The sequence below is a fragment of the Pezoporus wallicus genome, unplaced genomic scaffold (genome assembly GCF_028554395.1).
Source record: "Pezoporus wallicus isolate ANWC-B61680 ecotype Strahan unplaced genomic scaffold, APGP_CSIRO_Pwel_v1 contig_7892, whole genome shotgun sequence".
NCBI lineage: Eukaryota > Metazoa > Chordata > Aves > Psittaciformes > Psittacidae > Pezoporus > Pezoporus wallicus.
The window spans coordinates 933505-961031 of record NW_026641897.1 but is presented as its reverse complement, the minus strand read 5'-3'; the positions used below and the strand labels follow the sequence as shown (position 1 = coordinate 961031).

The window sequence follows — 27527 nt, the reverse complement described above, 5'->3', positions numbered from 1 at the left end:
CCAATACCCACCCTTTGTCCATAGGCTCAGGAGCTCCCTTTAAGCCCAGGCTTGGACATTCAGTATATGCTTATCCTGATTAATAGGTGTGCTTGTTTTAAGTCTCTCCAGCCTTACTTTCTTGATACTCTTCAAACCTATGTTGTAAGAAATCTTATTCCTAATTTTCTCTCTGGCTTCATCTTACAGACAGCCCCTTTAGACCTCAACATTACTTCTACCCTCTTTCTCTGCACTTTCACTTTGATCCTGCGTAATACCTCATGTGGAACATAGCTCATAGCTCAGCTTTCCTGGGACTGCTGATTAATCTTGTCAACACCTAGTTCTACCTGCCGTGTTCAAGCTACATAGTACTGCACTCTATTGGTGAAGCCACTACCAGGACTGAGATGGTCCGCAGCTACTGGTTTGTTATTCTCTATGCAGCATCCTTTGCTCCTTCGGCTGCCTACCATTCTCCTTTCAGTGACCATATTTAAAATGGATTACAGCCAAGAGTAGACTGATGGGGGGGAAGGCGTTTAAGTGGAGTGGAGCCTTTCCTCTTCCAATGCCATATGCACATTGCAAGTTTCATCGCAGAGATTTCCCGAGTTCCTGCCGCCTCCTCCCCGCGGCGGTCCCTAAGCCTGCCTCTGCCCCACAAGCAGCCTTCCCGCTCTGGTTGATGCCTTCAGGCAGACACAATCACAGCCACTGAACGGACCTAACTCCTTTCTCACCAGGAAGACATTTATGCCTCCCCGATCCCCACTCTGCTCGCCCTTCCCACCCGCACCGCCAGCCGACCGAGCGCCCGGCTCCCCAGCCCCCCTCACAGCCCGGCCAACATGGCGGGGAAGGCGGAGCCGGAGCAGCGCTCCCGCGCCCGCCTGTACGTATGTACGTGGCGCTGCACACGCGTGCGCGCGGGCGGCACGTGTCGGCGGGACAGCATGGCGGAGTGGCGCGTGGTGCCCAGTGACCTCTTCCCGTTCGTGCTTGCCTTCCTGCGCGAGAACCGCTTCGACGGCGCCGCGCGCGCCTTCGCTAAGGAGGCGGCGGCGGTGGGCGGCGGGGTGAGGCTGAGGGGAGAGGAAGGGAGGCGAGGGAAGGGAGCGGAACGCGGCGCGGCCCAGTGGCCGACCGACTGACGCGTCTTCTCTCTTGGTTTAGAAGGAGCAAGACCCCAACGCAGCCTCCCTCCTGGACATCTATAGTTATTGGCTGAAGTAAGTGTCCCTCCGGCGGTGGCGTCCAAGCTTACTGGGGTGGGGGTTTAGAGGGCGCGGGCATGCTCTGCCAGGCTGCCGGGATCGACCAGCGCCGACCACTGTCCGGCCCTTGGATTTCCTCGCTGTAGGTCTCCGGCGGCCAAGAAGAGAAAGCTGGTACCCAACGGCTCCCAGGCGAAGAGGAAGCCGTCCTCCAGCAGCGATGACAGCTCTAGCGAGGAGGATGAGAAGCCCCCAGCCAAGAAACCAGGTGGGGTTTGTGAGAGGCCTTAGGGCAGGCCAGGGTTGTGTTTGGCATTGGCTCCTCATCTGGATATAGAGCTCGGCTTGAGCAGCTCATCTGAGGTGCTTCAACAGCTATCGAGGACTAGGTTTTCATTGACTGATTTATCAGAGGCAAAAGACTTGCAACAGACATGTGAGGTGCATTCATCCTAGCTGAGGGAGATCTCTTTATCCAACTTTAATATAAGCACATCAGGGTTTGTGTGCGCTAGGAAGTTTTAGCCATTCAGCTAGTCTCTTTTGGCTGAGATTGGTGGAGGCATTGGGCCGTATTAAGTTTTGTAGGTGCTATAAAAGTAGCATTTTTATTACCTTGTCTCTGTTGAGATTCTTCTTCCTGAACACTCACTAATAGGATGTCTTGGCAGGGTTACTCCAACTTGATTCAGCACGTTCAAATCATGTGTTGATTTAAATATTGAGCAAAACTTTTTTGAGTGTCTGTAGATTGGACTGGTACTCTCCTCATGATCCTCCACCCACCCCACCCCGTGCTATTTTCCAGGGATTCTCAGCTTCACTGAGAGCTTTAAAGGATGATTTCTTATCTTGCTATTTTAGGAAAACCAGTTCAGGCTTTTTAAGTGCTTTCACATCTATTTAAATATGCGTAATTTGACAAAATTCCTGCGTGGTTAAGATTTATCAGGCTCTTCTTTATTGGTGGGCACTGTGACCTGTTTGATACAGTGGTCAGTACAGTAGTGATATCTTTTACTGACAAAGAAATGTGGAGTATCCCACCTGCGGCTTGTGTGAGGTTACTGCCCTCCTTTCTCTCAAACCTGTGTCCTAGTGTTATCAAAAAATACGTCCTTCCACTGCACTTTGTTATGTGGTGAGCCATATTTTTCCCTTTTTATCTGGAGTTGTTCTTATGCCTTGCCTGGATCGTGGTGTACGCTTCACTTGAGGCAAAATGATTTCTTTTGTCCCATGTTAATAAAAGCAGTCAGTAACCAGAAGGGAGTCGATTTGGCTAAAACTGAAGAAACCAAGTCACTGTTATGAACTTCATTCATGGTTTAATTAGCATATCCTTTTGCCCTGATACACACTAGTGCAGGATATGGGTGCATGAAAGTTGTGAGTTAACTTATTATCGATATGTGCTTTCCCTTATTTGCAGCTAAAGCAGCAGCTGTGCCCAAGGCAAAAGCAGTTCCTCCAGCCAAGAAGGCAGAGAGCAGCAGTGAGGACTCCAGTGATGATTCAGACTCGGAGGAAGAGAAGCCAGCAAAGGTCAGCTTTTCTTTCCAGCCTCTTTCACGCACATTTGACAGTGATGGATAATAGCAAATTTGACCAGCAGAGTTCTCTCTGAAACTGGGCTCACTTTTCTTCAACTATGAAGTGCCTAGGCTTCTGCAGGTACAATGTAAGAAGACATTTCTGTACTGGATGGTGTGCCGTTTGAACTGGTGCTGTGGAAGATGATTTAATGTCCAGCACCCACTTTGATTCATATCCTGCTCCCTGCTTCATCCTCAGACTGCCAGGGCTTACTTTTTTTTTTTTCTGGGAGAAAGATTTATTTACAGTCACTAAAAAAAGTTTTTACCTTTTTTTTTTCATATGGGTGCATATAAAAAAGGCGAATCTTCTCTTTTCTTGCTGTAGTCAAGGTCTTGAGAAGCATGGGGGTGGGAAGAATGATGCCAGGGTGTGCTGGAGGAGACCATCCAGAGTTGCCCAGTCAGTGTCTTCTATCTTCAAATGAGTGTGGTCTGGAGAAGGAAGAGAACAGTGCCAGCCCCAGAGCTCTGCCCCATTTATGGAAGCAGAACAGAAGTGGAGTCTGAGGTGCAAAGGAAGTCTCCCATGGGCTGCTGGGAGGTTTTCAAGAGCAGAATTGTTATCCAGAGATTTTCAGGTCCTAACCATTAGGGAGAGTAGCATTTCCAAGTCAAAATTATAATCTCTTTCAAAGACAGATGTTTATATTATCTGTACATGTGTTCCACTTATTAGCCTCTTTTTCACTGTTTCATGGCTACAAGGGCTAATAATCTTTCCCTCTTGACATTTAGAAAAGTGCAAAACCTGTGGTGAAGCCACCTGGTACCAAAATCCTGCCTCAGAAGAAAGCAGAGAGTTCCAGCTCTGACTCAAGCAGCTCAGATGAAGAAGCACCAAAGAAACAGCCACCAAAACCAGCAGCACCTAAATCAGGTATGTCTTATTGTGTATCGTGAGTCAAAGTGCAAAACCAAAAAAGCCAGGGCAGGAGTGATGTGGGCTGTAGCTACATGCAAAGACACACGTATTAACAGCAGTCTGAAAATCTGCTGACGTTGCCATTTGCACTCCATTCCAGTCTGCTTCTGATGTAGAATAGGAGTAGAACTGACTGCAAATAAAACATCTGGTCCCAGATGCTGCATTGTTTGCATAAGTAGCTGTAATCAGTAACCTTAATGCTTTCTCTAAGCTTGCACTAGGTTAAAACAATTGCTTTGCAATACTCTCTTAATCTGCCATATTGGCTTCCTGTGATTTTTTTTTTTTTTTTTTTTTTCTCTGTGATACTTCATGCTGAGTATAATTACCCCTTATCTACTGTAGCATATTTTCTAATGTCCCTTTTTGCTTATCTCAGAAGGAAGTAAAGTTGCCCAGGCAGCCACCAAGGCCCTCAATGGAAAAGCAGCAAGCAGTAGCAGTAGTAGTGAAGATTCTGATGAGGAAGAAACTGCACCAAAAAAGGTATATTAGGCTGTCAAAAGCTTTGTGAACACTGTAGAAGTCTAGTAAGACTGGGTTTATCTGTCCTGCAGGGCCTGCAAGATTCTTAGACAAAGGCACAGATGACACAGATGCTGAGCCCAGTGTTTGTGGTTCTTGTACCTTCTCCTTTATACAGTGGGATTATGTATTCTAGCACCTCTTTGTGCATTTGCTGTCTTCCCTAATACCTCCTTACCACTTCCTCTGCTCCTTCCTTTTACATGAAAATATATCACTGTGTCATAACCATATTGTAGTCTTTATTATATGTTCACTTTTGCATTTCTTTTGTGCTTAGCTATTTGTAATTTTGAGTTTCCCACTTGGGAGTTTAAAAATGTTTTCTGCAACACAAAAACAATCAGAGTTGTATTTAATCAGCTATTATTTAATTGCTGTCATTTCAGCTAGTTCTGTGTCCCTTGATCAGAAGAGCCCCTCCTTAGGGATGCACGCAACAGAAAGCAGGAGCAGAGTGGCCAGAAAGATTATGCTCATACGTTTCTTAAAATTTACATTTGAGAACTTTCATTAATCTTTCTCACTTTGTCTTTAAAATTTGCTGTCTTACATGAGATGTAGAGTTAAACACGATCCACATCCAGCTCTTCCCACAAGACTTCTATAACTTACTATTTAATGTGAATGTCTTTTCTTCCTGTGATAAGGCTATTCCCAAGAAATCGCCTCTGCCAAAACCTGCAGCCACTCAAGCATGTCCAGGAAAAAACAAACGTGCCAAAGAAAGTTCCAGTAGCGAGGACTCATCTGACAGTTCAGATGATGAAAAGCCGCCTGCAAAACAAAAGCTGAAGTCTGGTAAGTACTAAATATTGTTGCTGCTACGTGGGAGGAGGATGCTTTCTGCTAGTCTCACTGTCCTGAGAGAAGCATGCGCAGGGCACAGGCAAGTGTTGCCGCACACAGAGTTCCAGGTGGTGGTGGTACCATGAATTGGAAAATACAGTAGCTCTCTTCATGTGTGCTGTTGGGGCTAAGCTTACAATTCAGCTCCTCCCTCAGCAAGGGATGGGGTGTGAGAGAGATTGTGACAGAGACTGCTTGGTTTGCATGTCTTCAATGCAGGTAGCCTCTAAGTTTCTTGCAGGTTTCCTGACTGCTAGGATTTGGGAAGTAATTTGTCAGTGGTTTTGTTATTCTGCAGCTGAAGCAATTTAAGCATTTTTAAGGCTTTGAGAGTTTGTGAGGCGTTTTTTTCCTTTTCCTTTTTTTTTTTTTTTTTTGAAGTATCCAGGGCTACTTAGTTGCAGTCCAACTGATGGGCTAAATGGGCTTCTTCAATACAGTGCTTTTAAGATTCCAGTAGAGAGCTGATCTTTGTGGAGGATCAAGCACTGAAACTGAGTCTGGTTTCTAACTAGAGGATTTGAGAAGGCAGTAAAGGAAAACAGTCAACAATTGATATCTCTATTTGTTGGGGTTTTTGAAAAGTTTTGGCAACACAAACTCCCATTCTTACAAAAGTGCAGAAAAAACTTCTGCAGAGATGGTTGGGTCAGTGAACGCCAAGAGGAGAGTTAAGTTCACAGTAGAGACAGGAGGTAGCAGTAGAGTGTGTGTATCCTTTCAAATAAACAATGAATAAATGGAGCCAAATAGCAGAAGTGCTTTATTCTCACTACAATAAATCTCTCATGTGCTACTCAGAATATTATGCAGGCATCTGAATGCTGTGTCTATCTTTGTAGGTCCATACAGTGCTGTACCACCTCCTCAGGCTACACAGACCAAGAAAGGCCTTGCCAAGGCTCCTGTGAAAAAGGATGAGAGCAGTGACTCTTCAGACAGTAGTGATGAGGCACAGCAGGTGACCCCAAAGGGTGGAGCAGGTATGTTGTGAGGAAAGGACTCTGCAGAGGAAGTACTACATGGTGCAGACAATGTTTTGACAATGTCTTGGATTCCTTGAAAAAGCCGTTTGACTTTAGTCTATGTTGCCATTTGCTTCTCTGGAAACTTCTGAATAATTTGAAGGCATCCCAAACAACACTGGATACGATCTGTGGATCCAAACTATGTGCAGGTTGGAGTATTTTGCACATGTTGGTTTGAAAAGTCATCAGGATCTAGTTTAGCGGGAATAAGCCAGGCCTGTTACTGCAGCTGGCCAGGTACTTGCTTGGCTTCCAGTGTGCTGGCTGAATGACAGGTGCACTGAGGATGGAGCATCTGGAAAAATTTGCATCTTAGGACAAAGGTTTAATGTGGATGTGGCCTTTTAATTTTGAGCTTACTTTTGCAGGCAAAGCAGTAGTAGCTAAAACAACGCCTGTCTCACAAAAAAAAGCTGTGACTACCAAGAAGGCTGAATCCAGTTCTGACAGTGACTCAGGTAATTCAAGACATAGTTTTGGGGTTTTTGTATTAATGGTTTTATTGGCTAGGTTGCTGTATAATAGTGTACCTACTAAGATCCTTAGTATAGAAGCTCAAAAGCTTCACAGTCTCCATATCTAACAAGAATGTGAAGTTGGAAAACAGCAGTGTACTATGCAAAGTGAAGCCTGACCATGAGACACCATTGTGAGACCAATTGGCGAGTGCAGGAAGGTCTGTATATTGCTAGATTGAAAGGGTGGGACATCATGCATATCAGGTTTCTCCAGGAAGGTTAATGGTTATATTTTTTGAGGATCTGAGTCTTGAAGATTTTTGGTTTCTGTTGTCCCATTGTGGTCGGGAGAAGCTTCTGAAATGAAAAACGTCATTGCCATACCAAGTTCAAAATAGACTCAAAAGATGCCTTCTCTTAATGTGACTCCAGAAATGGGGACAATGTCCTTTGTATCTTCTGTTCATCAGGTTTAACTTTGCACTGCTGTATTTCCCATACAAGTTCCCTATGTGCTACGTCTCCCCTCCTAGGTCAGGGTGCTTCAGTTGTGTATCTCAGCATCTCTAGTGCCACAGCAGGGACTGTAGGTGGCAGCCTGTCTGTCTGCAGAAAGCTAGCATTTAGAATGGGTGTCTTCGCATATTCTAGCACTTCAGCAAGTGGCAGCAGTTACGTATTTTCTGGTTTTGTTGCCTAGTTTTTCAAAACCATACAAGGTTTTGATTACTGTTGTTAGTGTTCATAAATGTGGGAATAGATCAGGCTTAGCATTCCAGATTGCTGTGACACACAATACAAAGGCATATTTCTATGCAGGAGTCTCCAGTCCATCCTCAGACTGCTGCTAAACATTTAATACAGGAAATAGAAAGCCTAAGTGAGATACTGCAGGGTTGCTGCGTCAGTTTCTCTGCCTTGTCAGTTTTATCTCCTTGTTTATTCCCTGTTCTTTGATTTTTACCACATAGCTTCTTTTCTTGGTTTCTTCTCCCTGAGCTTGTTCCTCATACCTGTACTTTCTCCAGTCCCTTCTGTACCTCTTTGACCTTATTCTCCAAATATGTGCTTCCTTGTGTATGCGTTAGTGAAAAACTTAAAACTGCATGTTTCCACTGCTTCCCAACAAAGAAGATATCTGGAAAGACAAATGCTGTCTCGACCATCCAGATGTTCATCAAATGCTGCTTAGTGCCAGTTACCTAGTCGCTCAGCCCTTGAGCCACAACCCCTTTTGATTTTCACTTCCCATGAGCTCTATACTTACACCAGAAGTTCAGTCACTTAAAGAGCATTCTTTTTGTGTTTGTGTTTAGATTCTAGCTCTGAGGATGACAAGAAGAAGGTAGGGAATAAACTCCCAGCTAAACAACCTGTGCTGAAGAGTACTTCGAAACTAGCAAAAGTAGCTGTCAAGCCTGGACAAGCAAAGAAAAACTCCAGTTCTTCCTCAGACAGCTCAGGTACTGGGGTAGGAGAAAAGGAAAATTTCCACATGCATGTTGTGCTTGCTCAGACATCTGTGTTTCTAGGCAGGGTATGAGAGTGCAGTTGGACAGGAATACCTGTGGCAGTATTGTTTCAAGCAGCTGATGAAGTGCATTGTGTATCAACATTGAATCTGTATGTTAGCTTTATGTTCAAGGAATGGGGCTTAGCCTTGATTATTTTTTTTCTTTCCATTCTAGATTCTGACAAGAAGGCCCCTGTGAAGCCCACAACTAAAGCAGCAACCCCTGCAACAAATAAGTCACAAGCTGTCACAAAGAAAACACAAAGTAGCTCTGATTCAGATAGCAGCTCCAGCAGTTCTGACAATGCAAAGAAGAAGAAAGCCACTCCAGCTAAATTAGCTGGCAAAGTGGGTAAGCCAGTGTCCAAACCTTCTACCCCAGCTTCCAAAGCAGACAGTTCTGACACTGATAGCTCAAGCAGTGAAGAAGAAAAGAAGCCAGCAGTGAAACCAACCTCCAAGTCTACAGGGACAGCAAAAGCAACTGTGGGGAAGAAGGCAGCTGCTTCTAGTAGTAGCAGCTCATCCGATAGTTCCAGTGAAGAGGATGAGAAGCCCAAAAAGGCAGCAAAAGGGGCCCAGAGCAATTCTAAGACTGCTGTCTCCACAGAGAAGGCAAAAGCATCCACACCAGCAGCAAAGAACGTGAAGTCTAAGCCAGCTGATGGCAGCAGTAGCAGCAGTGAAAGCAGCTCTGAAGAAGAGACTAGAGAAGTCAATGGAGGTATTACCTATAGTCTGCCAGGTACCGTTACTGAGCTGAACATAAATGAGAATCTTTCTTAAACAATATTGAGTCTAGTCTCTATGTGCTACTAGATTATGCCATCTGGTGCAGTACTGAGAAGGAATGGCTTGTTTTTCATTTGGTGTGATCCTTTTTGTCTATTGCGTATCTGCTGGCAATAGAATTTATGGTAAAGTTAGGTACACTTCTGTACAGTTGTCAGTTGCCATATGTGGATGCATATGTTAGTGACTGTTAGTGACAGCAAGGCAGAGTGCTGGAGGACATTGTGTTGAGTAGGACACCATGGATAATGTCCCAGTGCACAATCTCAATCTTTTTTCCTCCAGGAGAAAAACAGCTTTGAATGCACTAATGATTTGTGCAAGTGCATACTGTAAGGCTTCAAGAACTAGTACATTTTAAGAAACAGAACTTCAAGTGCACTAAATCTTAAATATAGAGGTACCCTATTCCACAAAATTATCTGTCTCCATTAGGCTAGGATGGCAAAGTCCTTGCTGACCCAGAATGGCTATTAGTGTCTGTTATAGCAGTCTGTTTTCTGGGTGAGATAATGCAGGGACTGGTTCTCTCTCACACGTGTCAAAATTGGGTTTGCATTCTTGGGGAGAGATGCCATTACCTTTCCCAATACTGCAGTTACTTCCTTTGAAGTTTTGCTGTTCTACATCTCACAGGCACAATCGGGAAGAAACAAAAGAGGAAAGATGCTCAGGAGCCAGAGACACCACACAGTAAAAAGGCAAAGATCAAAGCCAAAACACCGCACACAGTTCCCAAAGTGAAGCGGGTGAGTGAGCATGGACTGTGGTGACTGCAGCCAGAGGCATTTCTGCTTCCTGAGCTGTTTGGGGCTTTGGGGGGTGGTTGGTCCCACAGCTTTAATTGTAGTTTTGCTACTTCTTCAAGCACTTGAACCTTGTCTGGAGAACCCTAGGGCGTGCACGTGTGTGCATAGTATTATTGTGGCAAAGGTTGATTGGATGTGCTTGCACAGGAGCATCCCTGAGCCACCTGATCTGAAGAAGGAAAAGAATTATAAACCTGAGAAAGATTAAGGTGACATGAGCAAGACTCTATATTTGCAAGGTGAGGTTGTCACTATGTGAATGTTGTGTGTGTATGCTCTACTCTATCTCGTTTTCTTTCTCTTTAACAGCCAGCCTCTCCATTCCGCCGTGTAAGGGAAGAAGAAATTGAGGTGGATGCCCGTGTTGCTGATAACTCATTTGAAGCAAAGGTAGAGTTAGGTATTGCCCACTACGGTGATGCCTCTCCCCAGCAAATACTGGCCGAGCAGCCTTGGTGTGCCTGTGCGGAGCTTTTTTGGTGGAAATGTTTTCCACCAGGAGGTGCTGTTAAGTGTGTGAGCACTGGCAGAAGGTGCATGGGAGGGTGGTATCAGCTCCAGTGTTAATGGAGTGTGCTGGGTATGGTTAAGTGCAAAGCATTGCCTTGACTCTTTTGGGTAGTGACCTGAATTTCTTTTTCCTCTCCCCCTTCAACTCTCACAGAAAGGAGCAGCTGGTGACTGGGGTGAGAAGGCTAACAATATCCTCAAATTCACTAAAGGCAAGTCTTTCCGCCATGAGAAGACAAAGAAAAAACGAGGCAGCTACCGTGGGGGCACTATATCAACCCAAATCAATTCTGTCAAGTTTGAAAGTGACTGAGAATGTTTCCTTTGGAATTCATAAACCATCTGCTCACCAGAATGGCCTGGATGGGCATGTGAACATTATGAACGTCAAGCCTGCCTGGAATGCTACCTCCCCATGCCCATTGTGGGTCAGGCAGCTCCAGTGTAGGGATGTGGGAGAATGGTTGGCTGTTTCCCCCTTTTGTTTCTAATTCTGGTTTAAGCCCCTAATTTGAAACCATCCTTGATCTGGTGTTATTGACACCACTAGGGTGACTCTCCAAGACTTAAATTTTCTGTGGTCTTATTTTAAAAGGCTGGCAGTGATGTTATTTTATTTTTTTAATTTCTTTTTTCATTTCAATTTCCTGCCAATCTAGTAGAAAAAAAGAAAGTAATTCTTCTGCATCTTAACCTCCCCCTTTTTCAGTCAGTTTAACTGGGATACCTGTGAAATGGCAAGTATTGTAACTTGGTTTTGGTTAGTTACTGTAAAAGCAGCAACTGATTTGAAGCCTTTGGCTGTAATCCCTACCCCAGCTGACATTTCAAGTTCACAGTTGTAGCATGACAGGGTTTCTCTATTCCGTTTCTTTTAATGGTGTCACCTTCCAATAAGTTCCCACCTTCCTCTTCTTTACACTCCTGTTGAGGCCACTAACAAGAGTACTTAGAGAAGCAGAGTCTAAATACACCTTAGTAGTTGAGTATCTGTTGCTTGCATTTGGAAGTTGTGGGCTATTGTTAGGAAGACTAAGGTCTATAGTACTGCTGTGGCACTCCTTGATGACACTTTGGGAATGTAGCTGGGGAGTGGAGATGTTCAGAAACTCTTGACTGTATGGAGATTGTGACATTTGGCTTGGTGGGAGTGGCTAAGGGGGCAGAGGAGATAAAGCCACCTTTTCTACCCAGCTTTGTTTTTTTTCCATGTGTTTGTTTCAGAGGCTCTGACTGCACTGTGGCGTTACTCCTTGTTTTTTCTGGACATAAAACATGCCAGCTTATGCTTACTCCCAGCAGTGTGCTGTGCAGCTTGTTAGGAGTCAAGATGAATGTATCATTAATGCCTTAAACTTCTGGTTTGGATCACTTGCTCTTTGAGCTGTTTTCCATCTGTCAGATCCCTCTCAAGGTAAACTGCATTTCCCCATAGCACTGGGGCAAATAAAGACTGGTGCTATAAGGTTTGAACATGTGCATGTTTGATACAAGGAGCCTCAAACAAGTTCAACAGTTTGCAGCCTAAACAGATACCATGGGCAACTTGAGATAATATAATGGCTTACTGCTGTTGAGAGGAGGGCTTGCTTTCCCTGTAGTTGTGTGACTGCCTCCTTATTTCTGGTGCAGTTTGCATCTCTAGAAAATGGTTCCTCCAACTACATTTTTTCCCCTGTTAGGTAATTAACCCTGTTAGGGTTAATTTTAGTGGTGGAGCAGTCTGCTGAGCCCACAGCCAGTATGAATCGAATGGTGGTAGTGCATGTTTGGGAAGCCGGGGTAGAGGGCTGTGAGAACTGCTACCCCATCTCATGGAACTTCCACCCACCGGGTGAGGTTATGCAGGGCCTGATTTCCATGTTTCCGTTCCCTCCCCAGAGAGTGACAATGAGAAGAGCCCTGTTGTTACAGGAAGCTACGTTTGTGTGCAAAGCAGTGTCACCTAATTGAGGGTTTAGATGAGTCTTGATGAGCCACCCACATATACATGAGCTGCAACTTGTTCCAGTGAACATTTTTCAGGACTTCTCTGGCTTGCACAATCAGTTTGGTGCCTGAATTCTAGGCTACAGTGCAGAGGGGTCCAGGAGGCCACAGTTATTACAAGAAATTAAGGTTTAGAGGCCAAGGGAAGGTGGAAGATGTATTTTCTATCTGGGAATCTGAACATCATCTTGTTTGTGATTTGTTACTTGCCCTCTTTATCAGAACTTACATTTGGAACTCTTAAACTTTTAAGAAACTTCTCTGTTTTGGGGGTATTTTAAGTCTAAGAATTTTAATGTGTCAGAAAAATAAAGATTGATGCTTTTGTAATCTGAGTGAATCTGGTAGTTAAAGGTGTGCAACAGCAGGTGGGAAAAGGGCTGAGGTAATGTACCACGGTCTCTCCATCTGTCTACAGCTTACTGTCTGCCTAGTTTTATGCTTATGTGCATATAACAGGCCTTCAGAAGTGCAAGGTGGCCTGTGCAGCTGGCTGTAGAGTGACTGCAAGAAATCTGGATAAAACTAGAAAAATGCTTGCTTATATCAAGACAAACTGAGGCTGTTCAACTGCCCGTCGGAATACCTGGTTAGCTCTTCTCAAATACTGCTGTCAAAACAGCTGTGTGGCAGCTGGCAATGTAAGTAGCACCAGCCTATGGGAATAAGGAATTAAAGGCATAACTGAAACATTCTGTATATACCTAGTGCAAAGAAGTAATTTCCTTGTCCCCTTAGATGTCTTCCTCTGTTGTGGCCATGTGCGCAGGGAAAAGAAACTCCCTAATACGCAGGGCCTGGTGGAGGTCTTGTGTGCTGTAATGCCTATTTTGACCCTTTCTGCTATGCATATGTGGAAAGGTTGGGAAGAATCACCAGGCAGATTCGGCTGTCAGCTGAGTGTTAACCAAGGCTTTTTGTCATAGCCTTCCACATCAAATGTGGTGGTGTAGGAGAAGGTGTAGTGCTACCTGAAGTTGCAGTAGCAGATGCACAGAATGTCATTATCCTTGCTGGAGATCAGTACATGACTGAGCAAGTGTGACAGGTGCTGGGGTGGCGGGGAATGCTCTCTGAGATGCTCAGAGCTGTGTGATCTTCCATTTGCTTTGACGCTCCTAGGGGAAAACTTTCACAAGCTTTTGCAGCAGCTCAGGCTTAAACGTACATCTCTAGTGCAGTCCTGGTGTGAAGGAAACGCCTCATGGAGCACTTAAGCCCAGTTTCCCAGTGCATTAGTGCTGCTGTGGTTTAATGCTGGAGCTGGCCTAACAGGACATCCCCTCTGGCATGTGGTGTACTTGTACGTGTGTCCCTAGCGCCCTAATTCTCCCAGCGCCGTCCTTTCCATTTTGCTGTCCTGACTGATCTGGGCAGTCCCCTGTCCTGGCCCTGTGGACGTCTGAGCAGGGTCCGGCACCGGTCACTGGAGAGGTGGTTTGGCGCCCTTTTGACACCGTCCCAGGAGGAGCCACAAGTGGCAGCTGCCGGGTGCTGTCCTCCTGCCCGCTGCAACTGCGGAGCGGCGGAGCCGGCTCTCCGCGCTCCCCGTGCTGACTGATCCGCCCTGCCTTTGGCTCGGCCCGGCGGGGCGGCCCCTGGGTGCGGCCCGGGAGCCGGTGCTGCGCAGCCCGCCCCCCTCCCGCCCCGCGCCCGCTGCCGGTCGGCCTGAAAGAGGAAGGCGGGGACGATTGCTCCGCTCCGCTCCTTTCCTACCGCCGCGCCGAGCTTCTCTGTGCCGCGACTGGGGCCACGCTGCCAGAGGGACTCGCTGCAGGTGGGTATCGGCACTGCTGCCACCGGCGGAGGAGCCCCGAGAGGGAGGGCGGTCCGGGAGGAGCCGGCACGGGAGCGGCTGCGGCCGGTGCTCGGCAGCCCCATCCTGCCGGGGCAGCTCTCGGCCCTGTAGTGCCGCGCTGACTCCCTGTAGGGGCATCCGCTGCTGGTGAGAGCACGGCCGAGGGTTGCGACGTCTGTCCCACGGTCCGGCCCCGCTGCCGTGCGAGGGAGAGGGGGAGGAAGAGGGGAGAGGGCGCCCCCGGGCCCTCCCGGCACAGCAGGGTCGCGGCTGCGCCGGCGGCTGGCGCAGTGCGAGCAGTGGGTGCCGGGGCTTGTGGCCCCGCGGGTGCTGCGCTGCTCCTGGCCGTGCTCTGCGGGGGACCCTGACGGGTTGTACTGAAGTTCTTGAGCTAATGGCAGAGGCAGCTGAACGCGTCTCTGATGCTGGGGAGGAGAAACGGGAACGGGCTGAGCTTCCAGCCCTCAGCTTGGCCTTGGCTCTGCCAGGATGCGTGTGAGCAGCCTGGGTAACTGCAACAGGGCTACTGAAGGCCACGAGTCAAGCATCTGCTTAACTGCACAGGATCAGAGTCTTGGCACCTGAGTAAATGTTCAAAGAGCTTTTGTGTAACTTGCTTCATCTTCCTGCAGGAGATTAGATCTCAGGAGCGTATTCCCTCTCCTGCTCTGCCTCCTCATCTTACACATCCCTCCTCAGCCTTTGTTTATAGCAGCTTGGCCAGGTCTCATTCCTCCAGTGTGCTCAGAGCCAAGGAGCTCTTTGGTTTGGTCTTGGGTTTGTTGTTTTTTTTTTTTTATGTGAGGGTAGCAATTGCTTTATTGAAGATAAGACTCATTTCTGGCTCCTCTACTTCTATAATTCTGTCAAATGTGATCAGACTCGTCTGTCAGGGCTTTATCAATCCCCAGCGCTTCCTACACAAGGTTTCACAACCTTCTGGGGTGTTTAATGACTTTTCTTTTAATGCGGTGCTTCTCTGTAGAGCAAAACTGAAATGACAGAGCAGTAAATGGAAGGCTCTTCTCCTCCGCACTCCTCTTGATCACTTCTCTAAAGACTGGTGCACTTGTATTTCTCCAGTCTTCTTTGCAGTCTCAAGAACTTGTTCAACTTGACTGTTGTACAGGCATAACCCCTTCTTAAGACCAGAATGTGCACTGAACTGTCGTGTGCTCTCACTTCAAGGTCTGTGGATCACATGGATATTTGGAAATGGCCCCAAGCCTTTTTGTCTCTTGCGTCCAGGGATTACAAATAAATGCTTCCACACTGCAGACATGAGACCCTCACAAGCAGCACAGCCACTCATCAGCTGCTTCTAGATTGCAACTGTGTTGCAAATGAGGATGTCCTTTTGGATATCCAGAAGAACTTGCTCCTGCAGAGCACAGTGGTGTCCCTTTGAAGAGATACCCAGGAAGCCTGTGGATGTGGAGTGGGGGGAATCTCTCTTACCACGTAGACAGATTTAATCAGTGATGAGAGGCCACATGGGGAAGCAGATGATGGTGTTTGATACCATCCCCATCTCAAGTTCATGGGGATGTATGTAGTTTAAAATGCCTTGACAAGCATCCAGATCTTCATTTATTTTCTCGGTTGTTATGAATCAGTATTTTCTTTAGTACCATGATTCCCTGGCTGTGATCTATGGAATGCCAACTTCCTGCTGGCCCACAGAGTCCACCTTGCCTGTAGAGATTCCTCAAAAAAAACTCTGATGAGCGAGGAAGGATGTTGAAGATGGCTCAGGGTCCCAAAAGTTTGGAACTGACTGGGGACTTTGTCCAAAGCAGATGAGGATGAGCAGAGCACTTCTGATGCTGTTGTGTGGAAGCAGTAGCACCAAGCGTGGTGCAAAGTATGAGTTATTCTGATGCATGCCTGATCGTTGCTGTGGTTGTTCCCTTTGGTCTTTTGTGGATCTGGGCTTTCTTCATTCTGTGTTTTTCTTGGGGGCCACTATGAAGATGCAGAAAGAAGAATAGTAGAAAGAAGTGGTGTTTGGAGCAGACCATGTCTGTGCACTATTCACTCTGTGTGTGAACAGTGTTTTAAAAAACACAGGGCTGTAGGCTACTTGGGGAGGCTTATATTTGAAGACAAAGGGTTTCTTTCTTGTTCATTGTTTTCTATACTAGAATAGTAGTACTAGTATACTGTAATGCTAACATTGTATGCCATAACAGTAATATTAGTATTTTAGTGTTATTGTTATTCACCCAGGTGACTCTGGTGAAGCAGGAGTCTGTGATAATCCAAAACCAGAGCACAGAAACCCACCAAGTACTGGGTTGGATGTGATTGATGGTTAGACTCCACTGCTTCAACACATGCTTTATTAAGTTTACTTTATACAGCATTTTATCTTCTAGGATTTTACTAGAGATTCTCCTGGGCAGCTCCTGCTTGTAGTGCAACATCTTCCTGCAGTGGCAGAATTGCTCTCGGAGCTGCATACCTGCTTGCATGGAAGTTTGGCTTCCATAAATAAGCCACAGCTGGGTTGGCTGTCATCAGCCTGATGGTAGCAGATGGTCCTGTTTTTTCTGGAACATACCCAACAGATGAGGCAAACTTTTGTTTCTTATTCCAGGAATAGTTTTGAGCATCCAAGTGAAGATGCCTTTTCCGTTTGGCTTCAAATGAATTGTGCTGCTTTGCTAACTATTGAGAAGTTCACAGTGCAAACATTTCTTCTTACTGTGGGCAAGAGCTGGATAGAGACTAGAACGCAGGAGGGGAAGTAATTCAGCCCCATGAATATGGGCTTCCAAGTCCTAGGCAGGAACTACATAATACAAAATGCTGGAGGAGAGGCAGAAATGTAAACAGCAGGGTTCTTGCTTTGAAGTCTGTTCACTGCCCTTTCTTTGTGGGCTTCTCTGCCTAGACTGCTGGCAGAGGTCTTAGTACTTCAACCTAGTAAAAGGCACTGGGATTAAAGAAACCCCTATCTTTAGAGCTCTAGTTGTTCAATTACTTCACTTTAGTTAAATTGATGTTACTTTCAGTTAAACTGATGTTATTTTCCATCAATATCAAAGTCGTACCATGCCAAACATGTTAAATGGGGCAAAATCAAGGACAGATTTTGCTGCAGTAAGATGTTTCGGGGGGGGGGGGGGGAAGCGTGTATCAGAGGGCTGCTTTCTCTTTGCTCCTTTTCTGTTGCTCTGTGGCACAGGCTTTATTAACAGTTTTCTTGAACCTTGACTTCTGTGTGTTGGTGCTAACTGTGCTGTTAGTGGGATTGCTCTGCGCAGATCAGCCAGTCAGCTTGGCTTTACTGGGTGCTTGCAATGAAAACAGTGGGAAGGGTCTATTCCCTCTTTACAAGCCTTCTCCTATAAATACTTATTTCTTGCAGGGTTTATGTGACTTAGCCCCTAGTCTAGGACTTCCAGATCACAAGCAAGGAGGTGGTTATGTCTGCTTTGCTCTCAGATCTAGTGTGGGATCTGTCCTTTACTTGGATTCCGCACCTCTCCTGAGGCACAGGCTGTGAATTCACCTCCCCGCAGAATTGATTTCCCATGCTCAGTGGTTTGGAGGTTTCTGTTGAAGACCACCTGAACTCCCATAGCCCGAGGGCTGGGCTGGAGCCAGCACCCCAGCTGTGAAACGTGCTGCACTGGCCACAGCACCTGTTCTTGGTAGAGGATCCTGCTGGAAAGCTCATGGGGTGGCTTTGTTGTTCAGTGTTGGTAAAAGATGAAGTAGAGAAGTGAGCATGTGGATTTTGAGCCCTCCCTCATCTAAGCCGTTTAGCCCTTGTGTGCATAAGGTCACTTTGCTATCAATCTGAGGTCCTAATAGTGACTAGTTGCTGAACAAGGGACAGAGAGCGGAGTATTGCCCTTTGAGCTGATAGTTATGCCTTCATTATATCCCAGGAGCACTGAAAAGCACGATGTGCCTGGGTAGAGCCTGCCTGATGTATCTAGCACAGATCTAGGTCTGGAGCTGTGGCCAGGGTACCCCTCTGGCTATAGACACACCAGAGATCTCTGGTGGTATTGGGCTGAAGTAGGAAAAAAGGTCCCTTCCTGCAGCCTGGCATCCTCTCACCACTTAGGAAGATTTACAGCCTCTCTTGTTGCCTGGATAGGGAGAAGGGGTTCCTGAGCCAGCACCTTTAGGGATTGCTCCTAATGCCGTTAGGGATGAAGCAGTCAAAACAGGTTGCCAGCCTCCTGTGTCAGCACTGCCCCTGGCCTGAGCGCCAAGTTAGACAACTTACTTGTCATTTGGATTTTGGTAGCCCCTAGAGGGTCCTGGCAGAGCTGAGGGTCTCAGCAATATCTTGCACACAGGTCCATGGCAGGCCATGGCCTTTGCTGAAGATGGGTGACAAATTTTTTTCTTTAAAAAACTATTCCTTTTGCCTGCACTGTTTCTTTGCCTTTTACTTGTTGCCCAATGATAAAACACACACACACACACACACACACAAAACCACTTCTTCTGCTCCTCTCAGCACAGTTATGCATGTGCATGACCCACCAAGTGCCCCAGGACAAGTCTATACCTGCTCTTGTCATGGGGCCTATCCTGAGCTCCCTGCTGACCTGGAGCAGTACAGGGCTGCCATTCCTCCTTCTTTCCCTCCCCTGAAAGCTGCATATTCCCTCTGGATCTGCTGTGCGATCTCATAGCCAAATGCTGATGCTGAGCAGGATAAATCCCCTTTGAGCCTCTTAGATAAGCTGAGAACTAGACCCAGCTTCATGGGATATAGCTCTATGGTAGCCAGCTCTGCTGGTATGGGCAGGAGGCAAGATGTTGGACAGATTCTTATTTCCTTGCAGGGCTTTTGCTGTCTTCTTTCCAGCCCATCACCTTTGTCTCCATCCTCCTGGAGTTCTTGCTCTGTGGATCCAACAACCTCCTTGGTATCTGCTAGCATTTCTCATATTTCTTATCACTCCTGCTGGCACAGCCCAGGGTGGGAAAGGTGGGAGACCAAGCACTAGGAAGAGTTGTCTTTGAAATAGGGGAAGGTCTCAGCCAATGGCTGCTCTGTTTCTTTCCCATGTCCGGTCCCCACATGGAGCAAGAGAGCAATGGGGAAAGAGTATGTCACTTTTACCAGCCCCCCATGCACTGTCTCTGGCCAGAGATATCCAGCTGCTGAGGAAGGTCTGAAGATTGTATTTAGCAGCATCTTATCCACTGCTTTTTTTCCTGCCTCTTAATTGATCATGCAATAGCGGAGAGGCTGGCAGAAAATCTTGTACCAGATTCTGCTCTACCACATCCCTTCAGCCCCCCTGCGCTCCAGGCCTTGGCATGTGAGGCCATCCAAAATCCACTTACAATTGTTCCCATTGTAACCTCTCCTCCCCCCTCCCTTCCCAGCATGTCTGAACTGGGTCTTCAGGACATGGCTCTGCTTCTGACCGTTCCCAAATAATTATCACATAATTCTTCTCCCAAAATAATGCAAGGTGTGGGTGAGGTGCGTTCGCTTCCAGTGATGTAGCAACATCCCTTACACAAGAGAAATGTTGGGTGTTTCACCAAACCGGGAGTCGGATGACAGCAGCAGGAGTGTGACTAAGGGACATCGGTGTGCCACAGCTCTAGCATTATCTCTGGGCTACTTTCTGGGTTTGCCTTCTTTCAGTGCATCGGTATCCTGGCACCTGCTTTCCCTTCCCATCTCTTCCCTGGAGCCTTCCCATAGCTAATCTTCACTGGAGAAGCTCTCCATCCAGACCCCTGCTGGGATTGGGGTTCATCTCAAGGGTCCTGCTGTAATCTGGGCTCACTCCTACCCTGTCTGTGCTGAACAAGGTGGCCTTGCAAGGGCCGAAGCCAGAGTGTGCATCTCGGCATTCCCACCAGGCTCTGCAGGCCTCCCAGTGAGCTTGTACAGACATCAAGGGCCCAGAGGGAACCAGCCGTTCTGGCTGCACAGAAATAGAAATGAAATCCAGCTGTGCTGGTTCTGTAGCAGTAACTGGGGGTTGAGCAGCAGATGTCTGCTGGTGCTGTGAGCCAGCAGAGCTCCTCCAGCCACTCTTCCTCTAACCTTCTGCAAGTCAGTCTGCTAGTGTTTGAGCCTTAGGAGCACAGAGAGGAGATCTTGAGATTCTGGAAAACACACTGGTGTTTGACTTTGGTTTTGTTGTTTGTTTTTGGGTGGGTTGTTGGTCTTTTATTTATTTATTATTTATTTATTTATTATTTTTGTGGCTTTTTTGTTTATTTTTGTTGTTGTTGGGTTGTTATTTGCTGGTTTTGGGGTTTTTCCAGTGATGAATTCCAGACGTCTGTCCTCTGCCAGTTCATGAGCTTCTGCTTGGAACAGTTCAGGCTGCTAGTTGCCCAACTATGTGACAGAGCATTTCATACTATATTAATGGCTTGTTTCTCTCCTTGCAGGGATGAAGATGAGGAAGGTGCTGCCATGCCCTGCTGCTGTTCTCTTCCTAGTGGCTGCGTCCACTCTGGAGCTATCTCACTCTGCCAAGGTCCTGATCATGCCCACAATAGTCTTTGACAGCCACTTACGAGTCTTCATGCGAGTGGCAGAGGCATTGACTGACCGGGGCCATGACCCTGTGCTGCTACTTCATGAGGGTCGGGATGTGGAAACCTACCTGCCTGGCTTCCGTGTGCAGAGGTACTGGGGTATCTTCAGCACAGAGAGTGCAGATGCCTGGGTACAGGAGAAGATAAAGCGTGTCTTCCAGGGGAAGATGACCTCTCTGGAAGTGTTTTCCTTTTTGGAGAAGTACCTGGAGAACTGTGACCTGGTGCTGGGAAACTCTACCCTTCTGCAGAAACTCCAGTTTGAGAACTTTGACCTGCTGTTGGTGGACCCTAATGAGATGTGTGGCTTTATCCTGGCCCACATCCTCCAGGTGAAATATGCTGTGATCTCCACTGGTTTCTGGTTCCCAGCAGAGATTGGTGCTACTTCTCCCATTGCCTATGTCCCTGAGTTCAACTCCCTGATGACAGACAGGATGGGCTTCTTTGGTAGGACTTGGAATCTCCTAGTCTACATGATCACTCGTGTGGCTACAAAGCTGGTCATCCTGCCTAAGTTTGAACGTCTCATGGAGAAGCATAAGGTGGAGCCCAAGGTATCCATGTTGGACCTTGTCCATGGAACTAGTCTCTTCTTCCTCTGTAATGATGTGGTGCTGGACTTCCCCCGTCCAACGCTCCCCCATGTCATTTTCACAGGAGGAATCCTCGCTGAGTCTGCAAAGCCCCTTCCAGTGGTAAGTGCAGGAAAGCTTTGAGCTGTGATTGCACATTAACCTGAGGAGTTATGCAATATAAATCATCTTTTGAAGATCCTTGGAAAAGCTTGGAAGCCCCAGGAGTATGGAAAGCTTCTGTGTTTTGGTGCTTGGGTACAGCAGGGAGACAGAGCACCTCGTGGGGTTGCAGGGAGAATGTAGAATTAAGTTGTCCAACCTGCAGTGGGATGTGGCTTTCCTGTCCATGTAAAATAGTGTCTGAAAGTCCAAAATTGGCCATGTTGTTCCTGGGACTTGATCATGAGTAATTTGTTTGTTCCTATATTTGAAGCAGAAATGGGAGGACCAATTATTCTTCATTGCTTCATCAGATGATGTTCAATCCAGAATTTCCTTGTTAATCCTATTTCTCACAGGGTGTTTCTGCCCTTGAGTTTGTAGTCTTAAGAACCCATAGGGGAGATCTGTGCATGTTCCCTCATCAAATTCAACGTGAAATCCCAAAGTGTACAACATTTAAGTATATTATCCTCTTTTTCTCAAGGTCCAGCCCTAAGGGAAAAATTCCCAGGCATTCTGGAGGCTTTCTCTGGCCTGCACCTTACTATCCCCAGTAATAAATTCAGAGGCATAAGCTCTTAAAGCCTCCAACTGAAGACAATATTGAACCAGAGGAGGACCTGTCTGCCATTCCTCCCATTGCCTTACCACTTTCACAAACAGTGAGGGGAACTAAACCTGGATAATAACACACAGGCAGTCAGGTTGATCCTGGTGTTCTGATATTAAGATTAAAGTTTCAAATTATTAGAGGCCTATCAAGATCTCTGATGGCAGCTTTAATTGAGACTGTGGGTGCTAACTTTTTCCCAGCTAAAAGCAAAAAGTTAGATCAGATGCTTGAGAACAGAAGTTCTCCTGATATGTGTGGCTGCACATCACCCTTTCCCATGTGGCACAGCATGCAGGTAATGCAATGCACGTAGGGTGCTCCAGAAGCTGTATCAGAGAGTGGCTGCCTCACAGCTCTTGCAAAACGCTGGCTTGGTCCAATCTGCCCATGTACATGCCCGCCTTATAAAGAAGGGAGTTGTCTGCTGGGGCATTACTCATGTGCTTCACAGCTTCCAGAACAGACCCCAAGGCACCTAAGGGAAGAATGGTGTAGATAAATCCGGAGCCCTGCAGTAGGCAGTGCCTGCCATGCTAGCAGGTAGGCGTGTCTCTGTCAAGGTTATAGGATGCCAGCAGAAGAGAGGGACTCCCTAGGTCTAGGGGTAGCATAAGGAATGTCCCATTCCGAACTGGAGCAGAATTATGTAATTAAGGTGGTTTTTTCTTCCTATTTGAAACAGTATGATTGTGAGTTCCTCTAATTAGGACTCAATGAAATATTAGCTATGTGTTTGAGAGATGGTGAGAACTTTTGGTGGACAGCCATGCTTCCCTAGCAACTTTAATGGTGTTTCTGAAAGAAAAATATTTAAGTCCCAATTGTAATGGATAATGTAATAATCTGGGTTATGAATAATTTTATATAGAAAAGTAAAACTAGCACTTTGTCTTCTGCAGCAGTTTTAGTGGTTTTTTTGATCAAAGGATGTGAAACTCAAGAGAATGGAGAAACCAAAATCCCTTCACTGGAAACTTACGGTTCTTAGTTGTTGGGTTGTTTTGGGGCTTTTTAAACATTTCTGCAAAGATAAGTTTGAGTTCCTGAAGCATACAACAAAGGACAGATATCCCCAGAGAATAACACCAAGATGTGCTTTGTGACTCTTCTGTACTATGATCCCCCAACCTGTAGGCTACTATTAATAAGATTTCTTAATTAGTCATCCAATTTTTCTGCTTTAATAACAGGGAGAACTATTTCTTTTGCCCTTCATGTTCTTCTATGGTGTTTATTTCAAGGAAGTATTCATATTCAAAGCCAGATTTTATGAAACTTTCCTAAAATGCTTCTGGCTGTGATACATGGGAAACCTGAACCAGCATAGAATCCATAATGAGAAATAGGCTCAGCTCAGCCTGGAATAAAAGGGAATAATCTGTGTTTGCTCCACAGCAGCTGTGGTGGCTGACTTCTTCTCCCTGCAGCCTTCTGGTCCTGGTTGAAAAAGTGCATTCTCTGTCCTGGATACACACCTTCTTTATATAGCCTATAAACAAAGGACAAACAACTGTGGGTTTTGCTGAAGCTGTAGCTACCTCTCTGCCGAGTGACCAGAAAGCTAAATCTGCTACTTGCAAGCAGCTATCAAGGATAAGTAGAAGTCTCCTGGCAAGATGAGAAAACCTTCTGCCACCTCCAGGAGGCTTTGCCATTGGAGAGTTTGTGGGGAATCTCCAGCCAGGTACTGGTCCTGACTCTGCCTGTGTGGTGTTTTGTCTGTTGTATCAGCCTACAGCTAGAGATCCTGACAAGCCTCCTGCCTGGAGGATGGAAGATCCCCTTCCTCTTTTTATCCCCATTACCTTCTCAGCTCTGGCTGCTCCTGTGTGGGCCTGATGTTTTCAGAGCTGTATTTGCCAAATGGTAATTGTGTTGCCTCCAAAGCAGGAGGAAATGCTGCGAAATGCCAGTTTTGGACAAACACCTCCCTGCAAGCTCCCAAGCCAAGCAGTTGCTCAAGTTATTTCTGCTTGGCTGGGTGCAGAAATCACAGTGGTTCTTGTCTGTTGCCTGGTGAAAGCCATGTAGCTTTGTGCTCCAGGTGGATTTGGCTTCATCCTCTCTGTAGACAGCTTTCTACTGGCAGAGGCAGCAGTGGGAAGAGCCTTTCTCCAACAAGACTTCAAGGCAGCTGTGTGTGCTTTGCCCACAGGGTCTGCGTCTGTGGGTGGAAGCAGCAGATGCGGGTGTTGTTGTTGTCTCCTTTGGCATTGGGATCCGAGCTCTTCCAAGTGATTTGGTGGAGAAGATGGCTGGCGCATTCGCTCGCCTCCCGCAGAGGGTGGTGTGGAGGTAAGGAGGGAATAGGATTCTTTTTAACTCTGGTTGGATGAAAATCAGTGTTGAGGGGTTATTCATCTCAAAACACAGATTGGCTTTCTATCTCTTAATCTGATTGAATTTACAATTGTTCTCTGTGTGTCTCCCTTCCCCCCCCGCTTTATCTCCTCCCACAGATACTTTGGGGAAAAGCCAAAAAACCTGGGTGAGAATACACTGATGATGGGGTGGCTGCCCCAGAATGACCTGCTAGGTAAGGCTGGGTTCTGTATGTGTGTGTGTGTGTGTGTGTGTGTGTGTGTATGCCACTAGCAACATCCCTGGAGATTAGCCCAAACCACAGCAAAGGTGTATAAGGCCACCAGCACCTTTGTGGCTCTAAGTCTGTTGCATGTTGTGAATCTGATCTGTACAAAACATGGTCCTCTTCTAACACCTGCTTGAAGCTGCATCTTGGCCCCTATCTCCCTCCTCCTCTGGGTGGTACTAAGCAAGTTTTGGGCTGCCGAAAGCCAGGTGTGTTCCCAAATGGTAACATCTTGTCTACTCAGCATGCCTGGTTTTTCCTAAACCTACAAGAGTGCTGTGTGTTGAAGCCACAGTAGCCCTGTTTCAGTGTGGAAGGCACTGACTTGCTGCTGTTTTGTTGCCTGCAGGTCATCCCAACGTGAAAGCCTTCGTCAGCCACTGTGGGATGAACGGTGTATTTGAGGCGATTTATCACGGTGTGCCAGTGGTGGGATTTCCTTTCTATGGGGACCAGTTTGACATCATGACCAGAGTGCAGGCAAAGGGCATGGGTATCCTCATGGACTGGAGCAGTGTAAAAGAAGAGGATCTTTACCAGGCTGTCGTCACAGTTATCTCTGACCCCAGGTGAGGCATCCAGAAGCATTGAGGTCTTCCTTGGTACAGACCGTATGTAGGGACCACTGTTGTGTTGATCCCTACACAGGCTGTGGTGACTTCTGGACCAAGCAGAGTTGCAAGCATTGCTTAGCTGGCCAAATGTGTTAGTGCCTCAAAACCGTGAGGTGCAGTCCAGGAGAAGATACTCCAGCATTAGCTGTTAGAGAGCATGATCTAGTCCTGTTTCACTCCAACTGTAATTTTCTTAGAAAACTTTCTGAGATGCTGAGGCACAAACCTCTTTTAACATCAGCCTGCCACCAGGGAAAGTGAGCTCGCAACCTCACCTTGGGATCTCCTAGGTCTGGTCCAAACTGTAGAAACAGCACAGGAAAATGGACTGAAAGTAATGCTTTATCTCTTCCTTCTGACAACTGATACTCTGCCCTTCCCTAGATGTGCTGCAGCACAGTGACACAGGGCTCCCACTTCCTAGCAGGACACGAGCAACTGCTAGTGTTGGAAATGCCATCTGAGAGCTTGACTTGTTTTTTTGTTTTGTTGGGGTTTGTTTTGTTTTGCTGATGTTTTGTTTGGTTTGGGGTTGTTTTTTGTTACCAATTAGGATCTCTCAGCTACTGACCTCAGTGTAAGTTATTAAGGTGGTGTAACTCAGTACCTTGAAGGAGTTGGCCAGTTGCACATCAAGTGTGCAACTGTTGCTTGATGCTGTGTGAGGTCTTTGGATGCAAACTCTCCTCAGAAAGTAGCAGTCTGCATGAGCCCACTGAGCAGGTAGGTACTCCTGAGCCGAACTCCAGGCTTGTTAACAAAACACAGAATAAAATACACTCTGGCTTGTGCTGCTGTGGCTAACAGTTGCTGTCAGAGTGGCTTACAGAGGCATTTATGAAGAGAATCGGGGAAGAAATTTGCCAGTCTCCTAAGGTAGTTGGGATGTGAAAGAGACCACTGGACACCTCAGACCACAGCTATGAATTTCCTATGAGAAGGATAACTTCTTGTCTTCTTCCCTTGCAGCTACAGAAAAGCAGCCAAGCTCATCTCAGCTCTGCACCTGGACAGACCAATGCATGCTCTCAACAGGACAGTGTATTGGCTGGAGTACATCCTTCGTCACGATGGGGCACCCTATCTTCGCCCTGCTGTCTATGACCTCTCCTTGTATGAGTACTTCTGCTTGGACATCTTGGCTCTTCTCTTCCTGTGCCTGGCTGGTGTTGGATTCGTCCTCTACAAATCTGTGGTGTGGTGCAGAAGGAAGGGAGACAGCCCTGTGTATCAGAATGGCAATTGCATGAAGGGCCACTTCACAGAAGAGAAGAAATTGCAGTAGTGGCTCAGTGTGTTCCACTGAGCCCATCCCATCACTGTGAAATGAACTGCTGCTGTGCCAAGAAATGTATGGCACGCAGGCACGGCAAGAGGTGAAAGATCAGCAAGTCTGGGTGAGAAGCGAGTGGGGAGGGAGGAGTGTTGCAGAGGCCTGTGTGCACACCTCTGTGTACAGCACCTATGGGTGGGGGCGCGGATTCAGGCATGGGTGGAAGCACTTGGCCAGGACGCTGGGAGCAGGGCATGGGTAGGTAGACTTCCAGGGAGGAGCGCAGGTTGTTCCCTTTGTATTGCACGTTGGTTTATGTGCTGGTGTTGCTCTTCTGGCTTTTTTGGATCTTCCTTAGGGGCTCTGGAGATAGGAATAGATTTCATGTGTAGCAGACACTATTTCTCCTCTGCCTTGTTACTAAGAGCCCTGGGAGTCAGGATTCCTTTAAGTGCAGGTGAGGACCTGAAGCAGAGCTGTGGACAGGGAAGGGCACTGAAAGCGTCATCTACACGAGAATGAAATTGGTCTGGTTTAAGTTCTGTGGGTCGATATTGTTCTTCCTGCTTCAACCCTCTGCAATCCTGTTCGTGTTTGAGCTAAATTATTATTTTTTAAAATAAAGTTGTATTCTTTCTCCTGTGTGGCAGTTCTCTGGTCTTGGTTTGATGTGAACCTGTGATCTGTGTAACATGATGTATTAAAGTGCTTTTTCCTTCTCATTACTGCTGCTACGGTCTCCGCATACCTCTGGATCCCTACAAACCTCCATCAGCAATATTTTGGTCTTCCCAGGGGGTTTCAGGCAGTGCCTTCTCTCCTTTGCCAGTGTGACACACACCCATGCTCGTGGAGTCTCCAAACCTCAGATGTGATAAAAGAAGAATTTGGAACAGATGCAAGTGCCAGGACCACAGGGAGAGCTGCCAGTAGCTCAGAGCTGGTCGTAGGCAATGGGCCATACAGCACAATTATAGAAGCAACAAGCTCTGCTCTTTCTGAAGAAAATGGAAGTGCCTGCTCATCTCAATGTGAACATGCATGACCTTGCCCCACTTGGGGACATTCTATGGAGTGATACCTGTGTTTCTACTCACCCTGGACTGTAAGGCAAGCCCACAAGCTTGGGTGCAGCTGCACAACCCACCTGAAATAATGGCT

At 46.8% G+C, this 27527-nt stretch overlaps 2 protein-coding genes across 2 annotated transcripts; both read left to right on the top strand.

The window, feature by feature from the left end:
- Positions 1 to 908: 908 nt before the first annotated feature.
- Positions 909 to 11679, top strand: NOLC1 (nucleolar and coiled-body phosphoprotein 1). The gene is made up of 14 exons (XM_057425719.1): positions 909 to 1061; positions 1159 to 1214; positions 1346 to 1467; positions 2632 to 2744; positions 3533 to 3674; positions 4105 to 4208; positions 4898 to 5048; positions 5939 to 6079; positions 6493 to 6582; positions 7899 to 8045; positions 8271 to 8819; positions 9524 to 9636; positions 10006 to 10086; positions 10361 to 11679. The coding sequence occupies exons 1-14, from the start codon at positions 939 to 941 to the stop codon at positions 10517 to 10519; spliced, it is 2091 nt and encodes a 696-aa protein (XP_057281702.1). The 5' UTR covers positions 909 to 938; the 3' UTR covers positions 10520 to 11679.
- Positions 11680 to 13856: 2177 nt separating this feature from the next.
- Positions 13857 to 27008, top strand: LOC130608092 (2-hydroxyacylsphingosine 1-beta-galactosyltransferase-like). Its single transcript, XM_057425744.1, has 6 exons — positions 13857 to 13972; positions 20387 to 21234; positions 24045 to 24184; positions 24349 to 24425; positions 24829 to 25048; positions 26063 to 27008. Exons 2-6 carry the CDS (start codon positions 20389 to 20391, stop codon positions 26376 to 26378), a joined length of 1599 nt encoding a protein of 532 aa, XP_057281727.1. The 5' UTR covers positions 13857 to 13972; positions 20387 to 20388; the 3' UTR covers positions 26379 to 27008.
- The last annotated feature ends 519 nt before the right edge of the window (positions 27009 to 27527 follow it).